Here is a 26,298-nt window from a genome sequence, read left to right as displayed (position 1 = left end):
TGGGCAAAGAAGAGGCAGTAGATGTCATTCACTTGGATTTTCAGAAGGCATTTGATAAGGTGCCTCACATGAGACTGCTTAACAAGATAAAAATCCTATGGTATTTAAGGAAATATAGTAGCATGGATAACAGAGGAGGCAGGAGGTAGCGAATGGGAATAAAGGGGCCTTTTCTGGTTGGCTGCCAGTGACTAGTGATGCTCCTCAGGGGTCAATATTGGGACTGCTATTTTTCACACTGTTTGTCAATAATTTGGATAGTGGAATTGAAGGCTTTGTGGCAAAGTTTGCAGATGATACAAAGATAGGTGGATTGGTAGATAGTGCTGAGGAAGTAATAGGAAGAAGGTTCAAACAACAGAGGCGCACAGAGACTTTGGAGTCCTCATGCAAGACTCCCAGAAGGTTAATTTACAGATTAAGTCTGTGGTAAAGAAGGCAAATGCAATGTTGGCATTTATTTCAAGGGGAATTGAATATAAAAACAAGCAGATAAAGCTAAGCCTTTATAAGACACTAGTCAGGCTGCACTTGGAGTGCTGTCTACAGTTTTGGGCCCTATTCTCAGAAAGAATGTGTTGTCATTGGAGAGTCCAAATGAGGTTCATGAGGATGATTCCAGGAATGAAGGCGCATTTGGTAACTTTGGGCCTGTATTCACTGGAATTTAGAAGAATGCATGGGGATCTCATTGAAACCTGCCAAATGTAGAAAGGACTACATAAGGTGGATATGGAGAGGATGTTTCCTCAATTTGGGGTATCCAGAATTAGAGGGCACAGCCTCAAAATTGAGGGGCAACCTTTTAGAACAGAGGAAAGGAGAATTTTTTTTATCCAAAGAGTGGTGAATCTGTGAAATGCTCTACCACAGACTGCAGTGGAGACCAAGACGGTGGGTATACTGAAAAGCAGAAGTAGATAGATACCTGATTGGTCAGGGCATCAAAGGGTATGGCAAGAAGACACGTGTATGGGGTTGAATGGGATCCAGGTTGAGCCACGATGAAATGGAGGAGCAGACTCAATCGGCTGAATGGCCTAATTCTGCTCCTATGTCTTATAGTCTTATCTGTTTTCACTTTTACACAAAAGGGTCTTTTCCTATCGATCAGTGTCAAAAAAACCAAATTAACCCCATTGTGATTCAATGTTGTAAAACAATAAAACATGAAAACTTCCAATGGAGATGAATACCTTTTATTGGTACTGTATATCAAAGTCATTTGAGGTTGACAGCAAAGCAGAATCAGTTTTAATATCACTGGCACATGTCATGAAAACTGTTATTTTGCAGTAGCAGTACATTGTAATACATAATAAAAATACTATGTTTACCATAAGTAGATAGAAAAATTAAATGAAGTAAGTAGCACAAAAAAAGAAAAAAAATGTAGTGAGGTAGTGCACATGGGTTCAATGTCCATTCAGAAATCTCATGGCAGAGGGGAAGAAGCTGTTCCTAAAATGTTGAGTGTCTCTTCAGGGTCCTGTACCATCTCCTTGATGGTACAAATGAGAAGAGGGCATGACCTGGGTGATGGAGATCCTCAATGAAAGATACCACCATTTGAGGCATCACTCCTTGAAGACTTCCTCGATGCTGGGAGGCTAGTGCCCATGATGGAACTGATTGAGTTTACAAGTTTATAGAGCTTATTTCGATTTTGTGTAGTGACCCCTCCAAACCAGATGGTGATGCAGCCAGTTAGAATGTTCTCCACAGCACATCTGTTGAAATTTGCAAGTGTCTTTGGTGACATACCAAATCTCCTCAAACTGTTTTACAGTTGTTTTCAAAAGCCACTAAAAGCTGTTTAAGATATTTTTTGGCTTTTTAAAAAAAAAAATTATTTGAAAATTAACTTCCAATAAGCAAAATACATTGTCACCATATACAGTCGGCCCTCCTTATCCGCGGATTCCGCATGTACAAACTATTCTTTCTTGTCATTATTCCCTAAACAATACAGTATAACAACTTTTACACAGCATTTACATTGTATTAGGTCTTATAAGTAATCTAGAAATGACTTAAAAGTACAGGCAGTCCCAGGGTTATGAACGAGTTCCGTTCCTGAGTCCATCTTTTAGTCGGATTTGAAGTCGGAACAGGTACATCCGGTATTATTTCGCATCAGTTAGTCAAATGTTTTTCTTAGTATATAGTACATATTTTACCTTTCTATGTATATAAAACACTTAAGAAACATATGTATTTCAATAATTAAAGCACTGTGTTGCTTAGTAATAATTGTAGCTTTCATCGGGGCAAGACCTTTCACATGCTCCATTAAAATTGTTCCAATCGTTGACCGACTGTAGCCTAACGCTTTTCCAATGACTGATGGTGTTTCACCTCTTTCCGATCGCTTTATTACTTCCACTTTATTTTCAATCATGATCGTGATTATTTTCGTGAACAGAAACACTGCGGATTCAGAGCTTCACCACCAGGTCCTAATGTCCACCGCACTGAGCATGTTAAATAAAGTCCGGGGTTCTGCTGGGTCCTAAAGACCACCATACTGAACCAGGTTAAATAAGGGCCTTGAGCATCCGCGATTTTTGGTATCCATGGGAGGTCTCAGAACCAATACGCCACAGATAAGGAGGGCCGACTGTAATAAGCTATTTCTATCAATGCCATTCATCACAAAATACTTGTGAATTTGGCACTTATGGGACGTGTCATTTGCTTTACAAGATCATTCTATCATGCTGTATTCTGACTACCCAATTTTTCATTCACTTTTATAAAGACAAAACATGAAATTTATAATAGCCAAAGAGTGTTGACAAACAGAGGGATCTTGAGGTCCAAGTTCATACATAGCTCCCTGAAAGTGGTACACATGTTGATAGGATGGTTAAGAAGGCATCCATCAGGCTTGCCTTTATAAGTCAAGGCATTGAGTTCATAAGTGATGAAGTTAAGTTGCAGCTTTATAAAACTCTAGTCAGGCTGCATCTGGAGAATTGCATACAGTTCTTGCCGCCCCATTATAGGAACGATGTCAAGGCTTTGGAGAGGGTACAGAAGAGGTTTACCAGGATGTTGCCTGGATTAGAGGGCATGTGCTATAACGAGAAGCTGGGTAAATGGGTTGTTTTCTCTGGAGTGGTACAAGCTGAGGAGAGATCTCATAGACGTTTATAAAATTATGAGAGCCACAGATAGAATAGACAGACAGTATTATTTTCCTAGGGTTGAAATGTCTAATATCAGAGGGCATGCAATTAAAGGGGGATGGGGCAAGTTCAAGAGAATTGTGAGGGGCAAGTATTTTTACACAGAGAGTGGTGGATGCCTGGAATGTGCTGCCTGGGGAGGTAATGGAAGCAAATACATTATAAATTCTTGACAGATGTTTAGATAGGCACACAAATGTGAGAAAATTGGAAGGCTATGGACATTTTGTAGGCAGAAGAGATTAGTTTAGTTGGCCATTTGATTACTAATTTAACTGGGTTCAGCACAACATTGTTCCTGTTCTGTACTGTTCTACGTTCAAGCAATAATTTTTAAAATTCAACTATCCTGAAGAACATTGTTCATGCTTCTTGCAAAGATGATAGATTTATAGAGTCATCAAGCACTACAGAACTGAAGCAAGTCCATCTACTCAGTGCTGACTTGACCATCAATCTGCCTAGTCCCATCACCTAGACCATCGTGCTCCAAACCCCAACCATCGAAATACATATCCAAGTTTCTCTTAAATGGTGAAATCAAACCCACATCCACCACTTCCACTGGCAGCTCATTCCACACTCTCTCCGCCCTCTGGGTGAAGAAGTTCCCTTTCATATTCTCCCTAAACTTCACATCTTTTACCCTTAACCCACGACCTCTAGTTGTAATGTAGTCTCACCCAACCTCAGTGGAAAATGCCTGCTTGCTTTTACCTTATAGAACCATAGAACATTAAAGCACAGAAACAGGCCTTTTGGCCCTTCTTGGCTGTGCCGAACCATTTTTCTGCCTAGTCCCACTGACCTGCACCTGGGCCATATCTCTCCATACTCCTCTCATCCATATACCTGTCCAAGTTTTTCTTAAATGTTAAAAGTGAGCCCGCATTCACCACTTCATCTGGCAGCTCATTCCACACTCCCACTACACTCTGAGTGAAGAAGCCCCCCAATGTTCCCTTTAAACCTTTCCCCCTTCACCCTTAACCCATGACCTCTGGTTTTTTTCTCCCCTGGCCTCAGTGGAAAAAGCCTGCTTTCATTCACTCTATCTATACCCATCATAATTTTATACACCTCTAACAAATCACCCCTCATTCTCCCACACTCCAGGGAATAAAGTCCTAACCTATTCCCCTATTCCCTATTATCTATTCCCCTCAAAATTTTGTATATCTCTATCAAATCTCCCCTCAGTGATGGTATCAAAAGTCATTTATGAAAATAACACAGCAGGTCATCCCGAGAAGATGATTCCAAAAGATTCCAAAAGAGGACTGTTTTCATGACTGTTAAATAACTAACATCAGTACATATCATGACAGTTTTATACATAATTGTAATAATTAGCTGCTCTTGTTCTCTCTCATTAATTTGACTTTCAGCAAATCATCTTTGATTCAAGTCTATAAAATATGAAAATTTTAAAAAAGACTATAAATAGCTGGGACTTTTGCAGTTACGCACCTTACTGTTTATCCCATTCTCACCCCATTACTGAGGACGGCTGACCTTGGCAACCAACCTCTTCCACAGCAGCAGAGAGAGGGAACATTTAAGGATCGCTGTCCCAATTCTACTTCTGTCTAAGTACATCTGTATTATTTTCGTTGCTTTAAATTCCTAAATTAACATGTAGGTGCATGTACCGACAGCAGCTGACCTGGCCCGTTCCGTTTTTGGGGGGATGACAGATGGCACACGGCAGAATAATAACGTCTCTCATTTGATAATGGCACTCTGCTTTGCCAGAACAAACTCGATACTCACATTGTTCGGCTTTGGTGGACATTTTGTTTTCTCAAAGGCGCTTGTCACCAGCATCAAATCGGCCATGGAGCATCTTCCAGCGGGTGGCAGTCCGGCGGCGCATGCGCGGTACCCAGCACCCGGCTGCCTCCTCCGGCCTGGACCGGGAACGGCGGCGCATGCGCGGTACCCAGCACCCGGCTGCCTCCTCCGGCCTGGACCGGGAACGGCGGCGCCCGGCGGCTTCACCTGCCCGCCGTCGTACCTTCATATCTCCGGCAGCGGCATATTGTCGGGAATCTCGCTGTTTTCAGGTAGCAGTACAGTGCAATACATAATAGTAAAAATATATAAATTACAATGAGGAAAAAAAAAAATATATATATATATATATATTGCTAAGCAGGTACAGCACCTGTTTAGCAACTCCCCCCCTCCCCCGTCACCTGAAGCGGTGGGAGCAGGTGGTGCATAGCACGTCCAAAGTTCAAAGTAAGTTTTTATTATCAAAGTACATTAATGTCACCATGTACAACCCTGAAATTCATTTTCCTGTGGGCATACTCAGCAAATCTATGGAATAGTATAACAGGTTGAATGAAAGATCAGGTAGAGTGCAGGAGACAACAAATTGCAAATGCAAATATAAATAAATAGCAATATATGGAGAGAACTTGAGATAACGAGATAAAGAGTCCTTAAATTGAATTCATTGACTGCGGGAACATCTCAATGGATGGGCAAGTGACTGTCCCCTTTTCTTCAAGAGCCTGATGGATGAGGGGTAGTCACTGTTCTTGAACCTGATGGTGTGCGTCCTCAGGTGCCTATATCAGAATAAGAATCAGAATCAGGTTTGCTATCACTGGTATGTGGTGTGAAATTTGTTAACTTAGCAGCAGCAGTTCAATGCAATACATAATCTAGCAGAGAGAGAGAAAAAATAAAATAAAACAATAATAAATAAACAAGTAAATTAATTATGTATATTGAATAGATTATTAAAAATGTGCAAAAACAGAAATACTGTATATTAAAAAAGTGAGGTAGTGTCCAAAGCTTCAATGTCCATTTAGGAATCAGATGGCAGAGGGGAAGAAGCTGTTCCTGAATCGCTGAGTGTGTGCCTTCAGGCTTCTGTATCTCCTACCTGATGGAGACAGTGAGGAAAGGGCATGCCCTGGGTGCTGGGGGTCTTTAATAATGGACGCTGTCTACTACCTAATGGCAACAGTGATGGCACCACCAAAGTGGTGGAGACCTCTGATGGTGGATGCTGCTTTCCTACGACAACGTTTCATGTAGATGTGCTCAATGGTTGGGATTGTTATAACAATGTACTGACCGAATCCCCTACCTTTGGGAGGATTTTCCATTCAAAAACATTGGTGTTCTCATGCAGCTAGTCAATACACTCTCCATTGCATATCTGCAGAAGTTTGTCAAAGTTTTTGATGTCATGCCAAATCTCCACAGACTCCTAAGGAAGTAGAGGCACTGCCATGCTTTCTTCACAATTGTACTTTCATTTGGGCCCAGAACAGATCTTCCAAAATAGTGACACCCAGGAATTTAAAGTTGCTAACCCTCGCCATGTCTGATTCTCTGATAATTACTGGCTCATGGATCTCTGGTTTCCCTCTCCTGAAGTCTACAAATCAGTTCTTTGGTCTTATTGACATTGACTGAGAGAATGTTTTTATGATGCCACTCAGCCAAATTTTTAATCTTCCTCCTGTATGCTGATTCATCACCACCTTTGATTCAGCCCACAACAGTGGTGTCATCAGCAAATTTGAATATGATATTGGAGCTTTGCTTAGCCACACAGTCTAAGGTGTAAAGCAGGTAGAGCAGGGGGCTAAGCATACAGCCCTGTTGTGCACCTGTGCTGATGGAGAAAAGGGAGGAGATGATGTTGTCAATCCAAAATGGCTGGGGTCTACAAATGAGAAAATCCAGGATCCAGTTGCACATCGAGGTATTGAAGCCAAGATCTAGGAGTTCATTGATCAGTTTTGAGGGATGATGGTATTAAATGCTGAGCTGTAGTTGATTAAGATCATCCTGATGTATGCATCTTTGCTGTCCAGATGTTCCAGGACTGAGTGAGGAGCCAATGAAAAGGCATCTACTATGGACCTGTTGCTCCAGTAGGCAAATTGGAGCAGATCCAAGTTGCTTCTCAGGCAGGAGCTGATATGTTTCATCACCAACCTCCCCAAAACGCTTCATCCCTCTGGATATGTACAGCTGGGCATAGTCATTGAGGCAGGTTACCATGTTCTTCTTGGGCACCAGTACAACTGAAGCCTGATTGAAGCAGGTGGGTTCCATACACTGCCAAAGCGAGTGGTTAAAGACCTCAGTGAATACACCAGCCTGTTGGACAGCACATGTCCTTAGTACACAGCCAGATGCCCCATCCAGTCCAGATGGTTTCCTTCAATTCACCCTCCTGAAGGCAGTCTGCACGTCAGCTTCAGACACTGAGATCAAAGGATCATTTTGAGATGTGGGGGTTTGCGTTGGTTCCTCCATGTTCTGATGGCGAAAGTGAGCACAGAAGGCATTGAGCTCACCTGGAGCACCAGATGCAATAGATGACCCCAACAGACTCACAAGTGAAGTGTTGCCTCACCTGGAAGGACTGTTTGGTGCTCCCGGTGTGGCCTCCTCTACATCGGCGTGACCTGACGCAGATTGGGGGACCACTTTGTCAAGCACCTCTGCTCCGTCTTCCACAACAGACAGGATCTCCCAGTTGCCACCCACTTCAACTCTGCTTCACATTCCCGTTCGGATATGTCCATACATGGCCTCCTCTATTGCCATGATGAGGCCAAACTCAGGTTGGAGGAGCAACACCTCATATACCGTCTGGGTAGTCTCCAGCCCCTTGGCCTGAACATTGAATTCTCCAACTTCTGGTAATTCCCTCCCTCTCCCTTCCCCATCCCAGTTTCACTCCGCCTCCTCCGCTAGCTGCCTATCACCTCTCTCATGATTCTGCCTTCTTCTACTACACAGTGCTTTCCCCTTACATTCCTTCTTCACCTTTCCTGCCTATCCCCTCCCTGCTTCCCCTCCCCCACCCATTGATCTTTCCTCTTACTGGTTTTTCACCTGGCACCTACCAGCCTTCTCCTTCCCACCCTCCCCCCACCTTCTTTATAGGTCCCCTGCCCCCTCCCTCTTCAGTCCTGATGAAGGGTCTCAGCCCGAAACGTTGACTGCTCATTTCCGCTGATGCTGCCTGACCTGCTGAGTTCCTCCAGCTTGTTGTACATGCCCTTTTTGTAATTTCATCAATATGTTGGACCCAAGATAGATCTTCAGAGATTCCCCATCTTCCCCACCTTCCCCACCATGTACAGACCAACAACAGAAACCATAGCAAACTGCAACAGTCTTGTACCTTACAGCGGGTTACACTTTGCTTATGTTTGTGACTTGGCCTACCTGGGGGAAGTATCAGTGGTCATGCCTCTGGCACAGAGTCTGGCCCTGTGGCTCAGATGTGTAGGGAAAGGAAGAGGATGACAGAAGTGATAGGGGTCTCTATAGTTAGGCGGTCAGATAGGCGATTCTGTGGATGCAGGAAAGAAATGCGGATGGTAGTTTGCCTCCCAGGTGCCAGAGTCTGGGATGTTTCTGATCGTGTCCATGATATCTTGAAGTGGGAAAGGGAACAGCCAGAGGTCATGGTACATATTGGTACCAACGACATAGGTAGGAAAAGGGAGGAGATCCTGAAAAAAGACTACAGGGAGTTAGGAAAGAAGTTGAGAAGTAGACCTCAAAGGTAGCAATCTCAGTGAGTATAGGAATAGAATGAGGTGGAGGATAAATGCGTGGCTGAGGGATTAGAACAGGGAGCAGGGATTCAGATTTCTGGATCATTGGGACCTCTTCTGGGGCAAGTGTGACCTGTACAAAAAGGATGGGTTGTACTTGAATCCGAGGGGGACCAATATCCTGGTGGGGAGGTTTGCTAAGGCTATAGGGGAGAGTTTAAACTAGAATTGCTGGGGAGTGGGAACCGAACTGAAGTGTCAGAGGAAAGGGGGGGTTGGCTCACAAATAGAGAAAGCTTGGAGATAATGCGAAAGGGAGGATAGGCAGGTGATGGAGAAGGGACGCGCTCAGACTGATGGTTTGAGATGTATCTATTTTAATGTGAGATGTATCATGAATAAAACAGATGAGCTTAGAGCGTGGATCAGTACTTGGAGCTATGATGTTGTGGCCATTACAGAGACTTGGATAGTGCAGGGACAGGAATGGCTACTTCAAGTGCCAGGCTTTAGATGTTTCAGAAAGGACAGGGAGTGAGGCAAAAGAGGTGGGGGCATGGTACTGTTCATCAGAGATAGTGTCACGGCTGCAGAAAAAGAGGAAGTCATGGAGGAGTTGTCTATGGAGTCTCTGTGGGTGGATGTCAGGAATAGGAAGGTGTCAATAACTCTACTGGGATTTTTATAGACCTCCCAATAGTAACAGGGACATCGAGGAGCAGATAGGGACATAGATTCTGGAAAGGAGTAATAATAACAGGGTTGTTGTAGTGGGAGATTTTAATTTCCCAAATATTGATTGCCATCTCCCTAGAGTGAGGGGTTTAGATGCAGTAGAGTTTGTTATGTGTGTTCAGGAAGGTTTGTTGACACAATATGTAGATAAGCCTACGAGAGGAGAGGCTGTACATGGTCTGGTATTGGGAAATGAACCTGGTCAGGTGTCAGGTCTCTCAGTGGGAGAGCATTTTGGAGATAGTGATCACAATTCTATCTCCTTTTCCATAGCATTGAAGAGGGATAGGAACATACAAGTTAGGGAAACGTTTAATTGAAGTCAGGGGAACTATGAGGCTATCAGGCAGGAATTTGGAAGCATAAATTGGAAACAGATGTTCTCAGGTAAACATACCGAAGAAATATGGCAAATGTTCAGGGGATATTTGCGTGGGGTTCTGCATAGGTATGTTCCAATGAGACATGGAAAGGATGGTACGGTACAAGATCCATGGTGCACAAAGGCTGTTGTAAATCTAGTCAAGAAGAAAAGAAGAGCTTACGAAAGGTTCAAAAAACTAGGTCATGATATGAATCTAGAAGATTATAAAGCTTGCAGGAACGAGCTTAAGAATGAAATTAGGAGAGCCGGAAGGGGCCATGAGAAGGCCTTGGCAGACAGGATTAAGAAAAACCCCAAGGCATTCTCGAAGTATGTGAAAAGCAAGAGGATAAGATGTGAGAGAATAGGACCAATCAAGAGTGACAATGGAAAAGTGTGTATGGAACCGGAGGAAATAGCAGAGATACTTAATGAATACTTTGCTTCAGTATTACTACGGAAAGGATCTTGGCGATTGTAGGGATGACTTGCAGTGGACTGAAAAGCTTGAACATGTAGATATTAAGAAAGAGGATGTGCCAGAGCTTTTGGAAAGCATCAAGTTGGATAAGTCAGCGGGACCGGACGGGATGTACCCCAGGCTACTGTGGGAAGCAAGGGAGGAGATTGCTGAGCCTTTGGCGATGATCTTTGCATCATCAATGAGGGACAGGAGAGGTTCCGGAGGATTGGAGGGTTGCGGATGTTGATCCCTTATTCAAGAAAGGGAGTAGGGATATCCCAGGAGATTATAGACAAGTGAGTCTTACTTCAGTGGTTGGTAAGTTGATGAAGAAGATCCTGAGAGGCAGGATTTATGAACATTTGGAGAGGCATAATATGATTAGGAATAGTCACCATGGCTTTGTCAAAGACAGGTCATGCCTTACGAGCCTGATTTTTTGAGGATGTGACTAAGCACATTGATGAAGGTAGAGCTGTAAATGTAGTGTATATGGATTTTAGCAAGGCATTTGATAAGGTGCCCCATGCAAGACTTATTGAGAAAGTAAGGTGGCATGGGATCCGAGGGGACATTGCTTTGTGGATCCAGAACTGGCTTGCCCACAGAAGGCAAAGAGTGGTTGTAGACGGGTCATATTCTGCATGGAGGCCGGTGACCAGTGGTGTGCTTCAAGGATCTGTTCTGGGACCCCTACTCTTTGTGATTTTTATAAATGACCTGGATGAGGAAGTGGAGGGTCGGGTTCGTAAATTTGCTGATGACACAAGGGTTGGAGGTGTTGTGGATAGTGTGGAGGGCTATCAGAGGTTACAACAGGACATTGATAGGATACAAAACTGGGCTGAGAAGTGGCAGATGGAATTCAACCCACTTAAGTGTGAGGTGGTTCATTTTGGTCGGTCAAATATAGTATTAATGGTAAGACTCTTGGCTGTGTGGAGGATCAGAGGGATCTTGGGGTCCGAATCCATAGGACGCTCAAAGCTGCTACATAGGTTGACTTTGTGGTTAAGAAGGCATACGGTGCATTGGCCTTCATCAATCGTGGGATTGAGTTTAATAGCCAAGAGGTAATGTTGCAGCTATATAAGACTCTGTTCAGACCCCACTTGGAGTACTGTGCTCAGTTCTGGTCGCCTCACTACAGGGAGGATGTGGAAACCATAGAAAGGGTGCAGAGGAGATTTACAAGGATGTTGCCTGGATTGGGGAGCATGCCTTATGAGAATAGGCTGAATGAACTCAGGCTTTTCTCCTTGGAGTGACGGAGGATGAGAGGTGACTTGATAGAGGTGTACAAGATCATGAGAGGCATTGGTCATGTGGATAGTCAGAGGCTTTACCCCAGGACTGAATTGGCTGGCACAAGAGGGCATAGTTTTAAGGTGATTGGAAATAGGTACAGAGGAGATGGCAGGGCTAAGTTTTTTATGCAGAGAGTGGTGAGTGCGTGGAATGGACTGCCGGCTGTGGTAGTAGAGGTGGAAATGATAGGGTCTTTTAAGAGACTCCTGGATGGCTACATGGAGTGTAGAAAAATAGAGGGCTAAGGGTAAAGCCTAGGTAGTTCTAAGGTAGGAACATGTTCGGCACAGCTTTGTGGGCGAAGGGCCTGTATTGTGCTGTAGATTTTCTATGTTTCTCTTATTTTTTAAGCTCTTAATAGTATGGGACCAGAGTACATCACAGAATCGCTTTTGTTTTATAATCCTGCTCAAGCTCTCAGGTCTTCTTCCACCGGTCTCTTAAATTTAAGTAATCTCCCTCAAAAGAAAATTGGAAAGTCAGTTTTTCTGAACTAGATAGATAGATAGATAGATAGATACTTTATTCATCCCCATGGGGAAATTCAACTTTTTTTCCAATGTCCCATACACTTGTTGTAGCAAAACTAATTACATACAATACTTAACTCAGTAAAGAATATGATATGCATCTAAATCACTATCTCAAAAAGCATTAATAATAGCTTTTAAAAAGTTCTTAAGTCCTGGCGGTAGAATTGTAAAGCCTAATGGCATTGGGGAGTATTGACCTCTTCATCCTGTCTGAGGAGCATTGCATCGATAGTAACCTGTCGCTGAAACTGCTTCTCTGTCTCTGGATGGTGCTATGTAGAGGATGTTCAGAGTTATCCATAATTGACCGTAGCCTACTCAGCGCCCTTCGCTCAGCTACAGATGTTAAACTCTCCAGTACTTTGCCCACGACAGAGCCTGCCTTCCTTACCAGCTTATTAAGACATGAGGCGTCCCTCTTCTTAATGCTTCCTCCCCAACACGCCACCACAAAGAAGAGGGCGCTCTCCACAACTGACCTATAGAACATCTTCAGCATCTCACTACAGACATTGAATGACGCCAACCTTCTTAGGAAGTACAGTCGACTCTGTGCCTTCCTGCACAAGGCATCTGTGTTGGCAGTCCAGTCTAACTGTACTCCCAGATACTTGTAGGTCTTAACCTGCTCCACACATTCTCCATTAATGATCACTGGCTCCATATGAGGCCTAGATCTCCTAAAGTCCACCACCATCTCCTTGGTCTTGGTGATATTGAGACACAGGTAGTTAGAGTTGCACCATATCACAAAGTCCTGTATCAGTTTCCTATACTCCTCCTCCTGTCCATTCCTGACACACCCCCCTAAACTGTGGACATCGAACCCTAAATCTATAAGGGATGCAGACTCCGTTGACACTTTTAAACACAGATCAGAACCCATTTATTTAACTTTGCTTTTAACTAACATCTTTATTGTCTTTTATTTTCATGTTTGCACTTTGTCCCATTGTAAAACACTTTGAACTAATGAAATTGCAGAGGTTGTCATCAAAATGTCATCCTTTATCCGGCTGGACACTCGAGAAGAGTTTATTCACTTTGAACTACAAACATACTTCGTCTTTATGAAAAGTGTTCTATAAATAAGTTTTTATTACTCGTTAGTTTATTATTAAAAAAACTCCTCTTACTCTGATTTCTCTTCTTTCTTTCCAGTCCTGATGGCCCAGAATGTTGACTGTTTATTCTTTTTCACAGATGCTGCCTGACTTGCTGTGTTCCTCCAACATTTTGTGTGTATGTTGTTTTGGATTTCCAGAATCAGTAGATTCTCTCATGTTTGTGGTTTATTATAAATATGTTTAAGTTATGTTTATGTGTTATCAAAATATAATCCTTAAATGCTAAATATTCATGATAAATTTCCATTTAAATTGTCCTTTGAACCTGTTCGAGAAGAACATTGAGTGTTGGGAAAACAAATAAGATCAATATATTTCATCCGCTCAGGATATCCCCAGCCTCAACTACTCTAATTTTACACACTGCAAATTCTCAGTTAGAACATGAGATCGGTGGCTAGTTAATTCACATTCTGCTAGTGTCGGTAGTGTTGCAAGTTGAGGAGAACATGAATACAGAATCACCATATTCTTTGAGTTAGATCTTGCTGTTCATTCAAGCAGGCAAGGAGCTTTTGGTTTCAAATCAAAACCAGAAGCCTACAGTGGAAACATGGAAAAAATTCCCACGGTATTTCAGATTAAACTGGTCCAACACAAGAGAGCTCTGGATCATCACATCCTCGCAGGACTGCACATTTATCCAATTAGTTCCACGACCTTCCCACCTTCCACTCTCCACATCCGTTTTTCTCCTAAATGTTACCATTGAGTATTTTTCTGCTGCCATGTGTGTACATAAAGTAGCTTTATATATAAAACTAAAAAACTAGTAGAGTGTACATATAAAGTAGCTTTTTTATAAAACTAAAAAACTAGTAGAGTGGGTATATAAAGCAGCTTTATATATAAAGCTAAAAATCTAATAGTGTGTATGTAAAGTTGTTTGTTGGTGTGTTCACCCATACTTTTACCAATTATCTCAAATGCCATCTTGTAGGCATTCAACAAGCTCACTCCCTTGAGATCCATTACCAACCTGATTTTCCCAATCAACCTGCATGTTAAAATCTGCCATGACTATCATAGCATTGCCCTTCTGGCACGTCTTTTCTATTTCCTGTTGTAATCTGTGGTCCGCATTCCAGAAAACCCATGTGGCCACTGGGAGAATATGCAAGCTCCTTGCAGACAGCAGTGACTTGAATCCCAATCTTCAATTCCAGTGTTTTAAAGCATTACGTTAACCGCTACACCACCACAACATCCTCACAACAGACAGAACTGCAACCAGTGCGCCAATGCTCTTGCATACTTTAGGTAATGTAAAATGTAACAAGATAGCTTCTGTCCTCTAAAGATGTAATGCTGAGGCTTTATAAGGCATTGGTCAAACTGCACGGAGTATTGTAAGTACAAGGTAGTTTTGGGCCCCTTTCCTAAGAAAAGATGTACTGGCATTGGAGAGGATCCAGAGGAGGTTCACGAGAATTATTCCTGGAATGAAAGGGTTAATGTATGAGGAGCGTTTGATTGCTCTGACCCTGTACTCGCTGGAGTTTAGAAGAATAATGGGACCTATCAAAGCAACCTATCAAATATTGAAAAGCCTGGATAGAGTGGATGTGGAGAGGATGTTTCCTATAGTGAGGTGTCTAGGGCCAGAGAGCACAGCCTCAGAATATAAGGACATCGATTTAGAAAAGAGATGAGGAGGAATTCCTTTAGCCAGAGGGTGGAGAATCTGTGGAATTCATTGCCACAGGTAGCTGTGGACGCCAAGTCATTGGGTATATTTAAAACAGAGGTTGATAGTGTAGTGAACTACATATACCTGTCTGGACTGCTCCTGTGGCTCCTCCCACAGACCCCTGTATAAAGGCGATTGAGGCCTGAGCCCGGCCTCATTCTCCAGGATGTAGTGTTGTTCATTCTTCCAGTCAATAAAAGCCGATATCTCGCTTCTTACGTCTCAGAGTGAGTTATTGATGGTGCATCAGATAGGTTCTTGATTAATCAGGGAGTCAAAGGTTACAGGGAGATGCAGGAGAATGGGGTTGAGAGGGTTAATAAATCAGCCATGATGGAATGTCAGAGCAGTCCCGATGGGCCCAAAGGCCTAATTCCGCTGCTACGTTTGATGCCTTATGGCCTTAAGTTCGTCCAGTGACATAGATTTTTCTTCAATAATCGACCAAAACCACCTCACTGCTGCAAACCACACCTGCTTCTCATTGGCACTGTCTTACTTTCCCATCCATCTTACCCTCAGTTCATGCAGACAGACACTTGTCAGCTTTTATTGAGCTCCTCAATTCAGATAGTCTTTTCCAGTATCTATAGCTAACACATATCATCCTCTCAGAGGGCTTCAAACTACAAATGCTCCACTGCCTTTGTTGAACTGTGATCCAAGTATCTGCTGCATCTGGTGTATCTGATGCGACCCAACCTAGATGGAGGACCACTTTGTTGGGCATCTTGGCACTGTCTACAACAAGCAGCATTTCCTGCTGACCAATCATTTCATTTCCAATTTCCATTCCTGTTCTGACGTGTCGGTCCATGGCCTCCTCTACTCCCATGATGAGGCCTCCTTCAGGTTGGAGAAGCGACACCTCCAATTCCATCTGGATAGTTTCCAACCTGATGGCATGAACACTGACTTCTCTAACCTCTGTTACTTATTCCCCTCCCCCTTCCCTCCTCTTCCATTCCCTTCTCTGGTTCCCCAGTACCTCTAGGCTTCTCCTTATCCACCTGTCACTAATCCACTCTGAAATCCTAATTTTGTTTTTGGCGCTGACATGGATCACTCATGGAAAATTCTACAAAATGCTGGGAAGGTCCCCAGGCAAAGTACAGGTCTCTGCACACCACAGACACTTCTGAGAAGTGACCTCACATATGTAATGAACAGAAGTTAATGAAAAAAATTGAAAAAAACTACATGGAGCCAAAAAGAAGGTGGTGATCAGACATTGATCATCAATACCGTGAACATACACAGCTTAACGGTATGCTGATCGTGAAGCAAGAAAAGATCTATCACAACAACCTGAAAATTGAAAGTAGTTCTGAATATTCAGCAACACACACAAAATGCTGGTGGAGCATAGCAGGCCAGGCAGCATCTATAGGAAGAAGTATAGTCGACATTTCGGGCTGAGACCTTTCATCAGGACCAACTGAAAGAAGAGATAGTAAGAGATTTGAAAGTGGGAGAGGGAGGAAGAGATCCGAAATGATTGGAGAAGACAGGAGCAGGAGAGATGAAGCTAAGAGCTGGAAAGTTGATCGGCAAAAGGGACACAGAACTGGAGAAGGGGGAGGATCATGGGATGGGAGGCCTAGGGAGAAAGAAAGGGGGAGGGGAGCACCAGAGGGAGATGGAGAGCAGGCAAGGAGTGATGGGAGAGGGACAGAGAGAGAAAGGGGGGAGGGGAGTAATAATAAATAAGGGATGGGGTAAGAAGGGGAGGAGGGGCATTAACGGAGGTTAGAGAAATCAATGTTCATGCCATCAAGGGGGAGGGGAATAATAATAAATAAGGAATGGGGTAAGAAGGGGAGGAGGGGCATTAACGGAAGTTCGAGAAATCAGTGTTCATGCCATCAGGTTGGAGGCTGCCCAGACAGAATATAAGGTGTTTTTCCTCCAACTTGGGTCACCCAGTCTGCGTCAGAACTCACCAATATATAAAAGGCCACACCAGGAGCACCGGACCCAGTAGGTCACACCAGCCGACTCACAGGTGAAGTGTCACCTCACCTGGAAGGACTGTCTGGGGCCCTGAATGGTGGTGAGGGAGGAAGTGTAAGGGCAGGTGTAGCACTTGTTCCGCTTACAAGGATAAGTGCCGGGAGGGAGATTGGTGGGAAGGGATGGGGCGGAAAGCAGAAAGGGGGGGAGGGAAAGATGTGCTTGGTGGTGGGATCCCTTTGGAGGTAGCAGAAGTTACAGAGAAGTATATGTTGGACCCGGAGGCTGGTGGGGTTGTAGGCGAGGACAAGGGGAACCCTATCCCTAATGGGTTGGCAGGAGGACGGGGTCAGAGCAGATGTGCGTGAAATGGGAGAGATGCGTTTAAGAGCAGTTGATGGTAGAGGAAGGGAAGCCCCTTTGTTTAAAAAAGGAAGACATCTCCTTTGTCTTGGAATGAAAAGCCTCATCCTGAGAGCAGATGCGGCGGAGACAGAGGAATTGCGAGAAGGGTATGGCACTTTTGCAAGAGATAGGGTGGGAAGAGGGATAGTCCAGGTAGCTGTGAGAGTCCGTAAGCTTATAGTAGACATCAGTAGATAAGCTATCTCCAGAGATAGAGACAGAAAGATCAAGAAAGGGGAGGGAGGTGTCAGAAATGGGACCAGGTAAATTTGAGAGCAGGGTGAAAGTTGGAGGCAAAGTTAATGAAGTCAACAAGCTCAGGTGTTCCTGGTGCAGCCTTCTATATATTGGTGAGACCCGACGCAGACTGGGAGACCGTTTTGATAAACATCTACGCTCTATCCGCCAGGGAAAGCAGGATCTCCCAGTGGCCACACATTTTAATTCCATGTCCCATTCCCATTCTGATATGTCAATCCATGGCCTCCTCTACTGTCAAGATGAAGCCACACTCAGGTTGGAGGAACAACACCTTATATTCCGTCTGGGTAGCCTCCAACCTGATGACATGAACATTGATTTCTCTCATTTCTGTTAATGTCCATCCTCCACTTCTTACCCCATCCCTTATTTATCTCTCTCTCTCTCTCTCTCTCTCTCTCTCTCTCTCTTCTCCTCCTCCTCCCCCTCCCCCCCACTCTCTCTACTTTCTCCCCCCCCACCCCGTTCTCTCTTTTTTTCTCTCTCTGTCCCATTCACAATCACTCCTTGCCTGCTCTCCATCTCCCTCTGGTGCTCCCCCCCCCCCCCCCTTTCTTTCTCCCTAGGCCTCCCGTCCCATGATCCTCTCCCTTCTCCAGCTGTGTATCCCTTTTGCCAATCCACATTCCAGCTCTTAGCTTCATCCCTCCCTCTCCCACTTTCAAATCTCTTACTATCTCTTCTTTAAATTAATCCTGACGAAGGGTCTCAGCCCGAAACATCAACTGTACTTCTTCCTATAGATGCTGTCTGGCCTGCTGCTTTCCACCAGCGTTTTGTGTGTGTTGCTTGAATTTCCAGCATCTGCAGATTTTTTCGTGTTTCAGCAGGCTGGTTGCAGAACTTTAAGGAAAGGCACAGCATTAATTTTTTAAAGGATCTGCTGATCATGAGAATCTAGCAGCAGAACTAGTCTACAATGCTGATTATTTTTATACCTTACATAAAACCTAAAAAAAGTAAATACAAATACAGAGTACTGTAACCTTTTAATCAAAACACGACATCTTAGTTGGAGACTGAAAGCCTGCCATTGTTTGTTGTTTAACAGCTGATTCAGCTATTCTCCCAATGCTGTTGTGCTGCTTTTGTTACCCTGCACACATTATATTTTCATTATATCATTGGTAGGTAATTTTTTTTACTGTTATGTACTGATCCATGCTGAACAAGTGTAAGACAAACACTGCTGAGTGGTAGAACATAAATTCAGAGTCGGGAATGAAGGCAATCCCAAACTATCCATTATATATTCCAAAATCCAAAATAATCCAAAATCCAAAACACTTCCAGCCCCAAGCATTTTGGATAAGGAGTGCTCAACCTGTATTGAGATCAGTCATTAAATATCAGCAAATATTAAATATGACTCAATGAGGAAATGGAAATAGATATGTAATTAAATGCAGAGCAGAACTGAACAAATAAATTCCATATGTTTGTGCTTTCAAACACTGAATAACTCACAGTTCAGAGTGTGTTAAGGTCCATTATCTAATCTTGGGTTTCATTTGATCTCATTACTATTGTAAAATGACAGCAAGCAGGCACTGGCATCTGTTGTTTCGTATAATGTGCTATAAATGACCTTCAGTTTCTATGGAAATAAAACCATAGATTTTCACTGAGTACCTCAAAACTGTACTCAACCAGAATATTCTGGCACACTCTTGATCAACCTCCTGCATTTGACCTCCATAAATCCAAGGCCATCCAAAATTTTCCTAACTCCTACCATCCTGTTCAGGTTCCTTAAGATTGCCATTGCTGACGTGGGGTGGCAGAGGTGGGGGGTGGTGGTGTAATGGGGACAAGCTCCCACCACCTATTAAATGCTCCTAATGGCATGCAACTCAAATAGCCTCTGATAACCAAGTCCAGGTCCCAGCCATCATGTGTGGCTTAACTATTTAGCCCGGTAGAACCGGTTCTACTGAGAGGAGAAGGGCCAAAGGTGGATTACTGGCAACTTAAAACCAGCCACTTCAGGCAGATGGAGCTCGTTAGCCATGGTTGGCAACTCATCTGCAAGAAGAAAATCTCTGATCTCAAACCTCCACAGCCTTGCAGCTATATCCACTCATGGGGAAGGCTTCAGGAGTAAACCCCGAGGAAAAAATCCTGAGCTGGAGTCCCAAAGGTAGAATTATGTTGAGTTCAACGTAGAATGGCAACTCATGAGATGCCACTGGTGCCAAACTGTATCGGTCCCTGCCGTTCCATTGGATTGATCAGCTGCATGGAGAGGGGGAGCCTACTATATGGGCAACAGCTTGCTCTCCATATTGTATTGCCCTGGTTTGCGTATCCCATAGACAGCTAGGATACAATATCCATGGTTGACCGAAGCAGACTGAGAGCCTCACGATTTGTTTACCCACTGGCCTGAGCTTACTGGTGTCCTTTAGTCACCCACTGGCCTGAGCTTACTGACGTCCTTTGGTCACCCATTGGCCTGAGCTTACTGGTGTCCTTTAGTCACCCACTGGCCTGAGCTTACTGATGTCCTTTGGTCACCCACTGGCCTGAGCTTACTGGTGTCCTTTAGTCACCCATTGGCCTGAGCTTACTGACGTCCTTTGGTTACCCATTGGCCTGAGCTTACTGGTGTCCTTTAGTCACCCACTGGCCTGAGCTTACTGATGTCCTTTAGTCACCCACTGGCCTGAGCTTACTGGTGTCCTTTAGTCACCCACTGGCCTGAGCTTACTGATGTCCTTTAGTCACCATTGGCCTGAGCTTACTGATGTCCTTTAGTCACCATTGGCCTGAGCTTACTGATGTCCTTTAGTCACCCACTGGCCTGAGCTTACTGGTGTCCTTTAGTCACCATTGGCCTGAGCTTACTGATGTCCTTTAGTCACCCACTGGCCTGAGCTTACTGGTGTCCTTTAGTCACCCACTGGCCTGAGCTTACTGATGTCCTTTGGTCACCCACTGGCCTGAGCTTACTGGTGTCCTTTAGTCACCCATTGGCCTGAGCTTACTGACGTCCTTTGGTTACCCATTGGCCTGAGCTTACTGGTGTCCTTTAGTCACCCACTGGCCTGAGCTTACTGATGTCCTTTAGTCACCCACTGGCCTGAGCTTACTGGTGTCCTTTAGTCACCCACTGGCCTGAGCTTACTGATGTCCTTTAGTCACCATTGGCCTGAGCTTACTGATGTCCTTTAGTCACCATTGGCCTGAGCTTACTGATGTCCTTTAGTCACCCACTGGCCTGAGCTTACTGGTGTCCTTTAGTCACCATTGGCCTGAGCTTACTGATGTCCTTTAGTCACCCACTGGCCTGAGCTTACTGGTGTCCTTTAGTCACCCACTGGCCTGAGCTTACTGATGTCCTTTAGTCACCATTGGCCTGAGCTTACTGGTGTCCTTTAGTCACCCACTGGCCTGAGCTTACTGGTGTCCTTTAGTCACCCATTGGCCTGAGCTTACTGGTGTCCTTTAGTCACCCACTGGCCTGAGCTTACTGACGTCCTTTGGTCACCCATTGGCCTGAGCTTACTGATGTCCTTTAGTCACCCACTGGCCTGAGCTTACTGGTGTCCTTTAGTCACCCACTGGCCTGAGCTTACTGATGTCCTTTAGTCACCATTGGCCTGAGCTTACTGACGTCCTTTGGTCACCCATTGGCCTGAGCTTACTGGTAGTCTTTGGCCACAGCTGAAGTGAATCCCTTGTTTTCAGACAAGTCTATGCTTCTTCCTTTCCTTTTCATTGTAATCTTCATCCAGCACTACAGAACAAAATCAGGCACTTCAGCCTGAGCCATTAATCTGCCTAATCCTGTCAACCTGCACTCGGAACAATACCCTTCATAACCCTCTCATCCATCCGTCCAACAATCTTCTGAAACTCCCGTGATCCTCCATTTCTGATCTCCCTCACTACAGTCATTGATGACAGTGTCTTCATTCTCTGCCTCGATACCTCTTTCCTCCTTAAAAATACATTCAAAAAACTGTCGGTTTTTCAGTTATGGTACTATCTCAGTGTTAATGTGTTTAATTATGTACATGCAAGGTGCATTGAGACATTTTGCTTTTTCAATGCTGAATCATAAAAATAAGTTGTAGATTTTTCAATATTGACAGTGTCTATGTGCTCCATATTGTTCATGACCTTGGACTTCAGTGTAACTTATTTTTTGATCAAGGCAACAGCACACAAAATACTTAACATTCAAGATTGTTTAATGTCATTTCCAGTACATAACTGTAAAGGAGAATGAAATAATTGTTACTCTGGATCCAAAGTAGCATAAAAAACACAATAAAATAAAGAACACAATAAATATAAATATGTAAGAGAGCTTTTATATATATAGATTGTTTTTTTTGTCCATAAAGTGACACTAGGCACAGGAGTGTCTGTATGTAGGTGAGTGACAGGAAATGATAAAGTAGTAGTGGGTGGAGGTGTTGATCAGCCTTAGTACTCGGGGAAAATAGCTTTTTGAGTCCGGTGCTTCTGGTGTGGATGTTATGTCACCTCCTCCCTGATGGGAGTGGGACTAACAGTCCATGAGCAGAGTGGCTAGGGTCGTTCATGATGTTACTGTCCTTTTTTTGTGGCATCTTTCTCTATTGATGTCCTTGATGCCGGTGATGTGTGGGGTAGTTTTAACTACCTGTTGTAAAGCCTTCCTGCCCACTGCAGTGCAGCGGCAGTGAGGGAACTCAGCGTGCCACACAGCATTGATCGAGAGAAACGAAAGTTCAACATTTCGGGCTGAGAGCCTTCATCAGGACTAGAAAGAAGGAAGGCAGAAGGTAGAATAAAAGGGTGGGGGGGAGAGTACAAACTGGCACCCAATAGGTGAGGGGAAACTGGGGAGTTGGGAGGGACAGATGGTGATAGATTGAAAAGGTAAAGGGCTGAAAAAGATAGAATCTGATAAGAGAGAACAGTGGACCACAGAAAAGAGAGAAGGAGGTGGGAAGGTGTGGGTGATGGGCAGATCGTGAGGGCAGGAGTGAGGAGAGGAAGTGGGTAATGGGGAAAGAGCGATAATAACAATAATTAGAAACATTACAAGCAGTCTACACAATAAAACTTTTCATTTCAAAGCGTATTGAACAAATGCTCTGGACAGATGCAAAGCACGATCGAGATTTTTGGTTGTAATTTCATGTGCCTAACTTTGTGGACAGCATTGAAAGTTTAAAGTAAATTCAAAATAAATTTATTTTCTAAGTACATAATGCATCACCATCTACAACCCTGAGACTGATTTTCTTGCAGGTATTCACAGCAAATAGAAAGAAATAAAAATAAACAAGCAAAATAATAATAATAAATAAATAAGCAAAAACTATTGAGGATATGAGATGAAGAGTCCTTGAAAGTGAGTCCATAGGTTCTGGGAACAGTTCAGTGATGGGGTGAGTGAAGGAGTGAAATTATCCCTTCTGGTTTAAGAACCTGATAGTTGAAGGTAATAACTGTTTCTGAACCTGGTGGTGTGGGTTCTGAGTCTCCTTTGCCTCATTCCTGATGCCAGTAGTGAGAAGAGAGCATGGCCTGGATGGTGAGGATCCCTGATGATGGATGCTGCTTTCCAACAACAATGCTTTGTGGAGATGTGCTCAATCATGGGGAGGGCTGTACTCGTGATGGACTGGGCCAAATCCACTGTTTCATAGGCTATTCCATTCAATGGAATTAATTCTGTTAATTCATTCTATTCTGAAATTAATTAAACTTATTTGTGGTGATGACTTTTCTATTTTTTAGAAAGGAAGGTATGATTACACAGTTGGTTTTACATAGCAAGTCTACAACACATAATGCTGAAAAATGAGTGATATAAAAGATCTCAAACAACAGAAAATCTGCAGATGTTGCAAATTCAAGCAACACACACAGAATGCTGAGGGAACTCTGCAGGCCAGGCAGCATTAATGGAAAAGAGTACAGTCGACATTTCAGGCTGAGCCCCTTTGGCAGGACTGCTGAGTTCCCCTGAATATAAATTACCTGCTCTGTAGTATTCCTCCTAGACAATGGAGAATGTTGACATCTAAATGCCTCCTCTGTTGTCTTACTGTGATTTCAAAGTAAATATATAAATATGGAGCCAGGACATTCTGAAGTATTCTCACAAATCCTTTGTGTACAAAAGGGACAGGATGGGCTTGAATCCAAGGGGGACCAATATCCTTGCAGGCAGGTTTGCTAAAGCTGTTAGGTGTGGTTTAAACTAATATGGCAGGGGGATGGGAACCAGTAGGATAGAGCTGAGGATGATCCAGAAGGTTTACAAGTAGATGATCAGTGTAACATGAATGTAATGAAGGACAAACCAATGATTGGGTACAAATGCAGACAATGGGCATCACTGAGTTGTGGCTGAAAGAAAGTCATTGTTGGGAGCTTAACATCAAAGGATATACTTTGTATTGAAAGGACAGGCAGGAAGGCATAGGCGGCAATGTGGATCTATTAGAAAGAGATGGAATTACATCTTTAGAAAGAGGTGACATAAGGTGAGAGAATGTTGAATCTTTGTCGGTGGAGTTTAAGAAACTCAAGGGTAAAAAAAACATGATGGGAACCATATATATAGGCCTACAAATAGTGGCCAAGATGTGGCATTGTGATTGCAAAGGGAGCTGGAAAGGATAATGTAATAAGGGTAATGCCACAATTGTAATGGGGGACTTCATTATGCAAGGGGATTGGGAAAGTCAGGTTGGTGTTGGATTGCAAGAGAGGGAATTTGTTGAATACCTACGAGATGGCTTTTCAGAGCAGCTTATGCTTGAACCTATATGGGGAAAGGCTGTCGTAGATTGGGTGTTGCGTAAAAATCCAGATTTTATTAGGAAGCTGAAGGTAAAGGAACCTTTAGGAGACTGTGATCGTAACATGATTGAATTCATACTGCAATTTGAGAGGGAGAAGCATAAATCAGGTGTATCAGTATCGCAATGGAATAAAGGGAATTACAGAGGCACAAGAGAGGAGCTTGACCAGGTGGTTTAGAAGAGGATACTGGCAAGGATGACAGCAGAACAGAGATGGCTGAAGTTTCTGGGAATAGTTCACGGTGCAGGGATAGATATGTCCCACAGAGGAAGAAGTTCTCAAATGGCAAGAATAGGAATCCATGACTGACAAAGGAAGTTAAGGACTGCATAAAAACCAAGGAAAGGGCATAGAAGGTAACAAAAGTGAGTGGGAAGTTGGATGATTGGGAAATTTTTAAAATCCAACACAAGGAAACTAAAAAAGCTATAAGAAGGGAAAAGATTAAATATGAGGGCAAACTAGCCAATAATATAAAGCAGGATAATCAAAAGGTTTTTTTCAGTTATGTAAAGAATAAAAGGAAGGTGAGAATTGTTATTGGACTACTAGAAAATGATGCTGATGAGATAGTAATGGGGAACAAAGAAATGGCGAATGATCTTGACAAGTACTTTGCTCCAACTCTTTACTGTGTGTGCCAAGGTCCATGAGTGTCAGGGAGCAGGAGTGAGTGTCATTGCTATTATAAAGGAAAATGCGCAAGGCAAATTCAAAGGTCTTAAGGTGAATAAGTCACTTGGACCGGATGGACTACATCCCTGAGTTCTCAAAGAGGTTGCTGAAGAGATAGCAGATGAATTGGTTATGATCTTTAAAGATTCACTTGATTCTGGCATGGTCCTGGAGGACTGGAAAATTGCAAATGTTACTCCACTCTTTAAGAAGGGAGAAAAGCAAAAAAAGAGGAAATTATATGCCAATTAGCCTAACCTCAGTGGTTGGGGAAGTATTGGAGTGCCACAAGGGGATGTCCTGTCTCTGCTTCTATTCACGCTGTACACCTCAGACTTTCAAAAGAACTCTTGAGTCTTGCCACTTGCAGAAGTGCTCTGACCACTCTGTATGTATCTGGTTGGATGTATCAGAAATGGGCAGGAGTCGGAGACAGAGGACTGGTGGACAAGTTTGTGAAGTGGTGTGGGAGGAATCACCTGCTCCTGAATTTGGCAAAACCAGGGAGATGGTGATTGATTTTAGGAAGAAGGGACTGTGACAAGTCCTGTACACATTCTGGGAGAAGAGTAGTACAAATACTTGGGAGTTCACCTCTACAACAGACTTGACTGGAAAACCAACATCAAGGCTGTTTACAAGAAGGGTATGAGCGGACTCTGTTTTCTAAGGGAGCTGAGATCCTTCAATGTGAGCAGCAGGATGTTGGAGATCTTTTACCAGTCTGTTGTAGCGAGTGTGGTCTTCTTTACAGCTTTATGTTGGGGGAGCAGCATCGGCGCTGGTGATGCAAAATGACCAATAAACTCATCAAAAAGGCTGGATCTGTCCTTAGCCATAACCTGGACCCTTTTGAGTTAGTGGTGGAGAGGAGGTCACTAAACAAACTGTTATCCATTATGGGCAATCAGGCATATCCTCTCCATGACTGACTGAATAAGCAGCAGAGCGCCCTTTCAAACAGATTCATTCAGCTCCACTGTCACGAGGATCGTTACAGAAAATCCTTTCTGACCAAATGCAATGAGCATATACAACAGTTCATCTCTGTGCAACAGGAGAACACACATTATCATACAATAGTCTCTGCTTTATTATTTTGTACATTATTATTGCATGTTGGTACATTATTTACTGTGTATATTATTATTCTGTACTTTATTATTAGTAAAACCTGCACTCTGCTAAGTTTGTTTTTAAATGTTTTTGCTGTAATGAAAGTATTACCCAC

The 26,298-nt window shown here is 43.5% G+C and overlaps 1 protein-coding gene across 1 annotated transcript in view; it reads right to left on the bottom strand.

Annotated features, from left to right (window-relative positions):
* The window catches only part of LOC140724707 (protein unc-79 homolog), a 436,731-nt gene extending 431,641 nt beyond the window's left edge, over positions 1 to 5,090 (bottom strand). The window contains exon 1 of the mRNA XM_073039156.1: positions 4,965 to 5,090. Coding sequence (XP_072895257.1) covers positions 4,965 to 4,986 — 22 coding nt within the window. The 5' untranslated portion in view covers positions 4,987 to 5,090. The remainder of the gene's footprint in view (positions 1 to 4,964) is intronic.
* Positions 5,091 to 26,298: the final 21,208 nt, after the last annotated feature.

This window comes from Hemitrygon akajei, chromosome 3 (genome assembly GCF_048418815.1).
Source record: "Hemitrygon akajei chromosome 3, sHemAka1.3, whole genome shotgun sequence".
In the NCBI taxonomy this organism is placed as follows: Eukaryota; Metazoa; Chordata; class Chondrichthyes; order Myliobatiformes; family Dasyatidae; genus Hemitrygon; species Hemitrygon akajei.
This window is presented reverse-complemented; position numbering and strand designations above follow the sequence as displayed.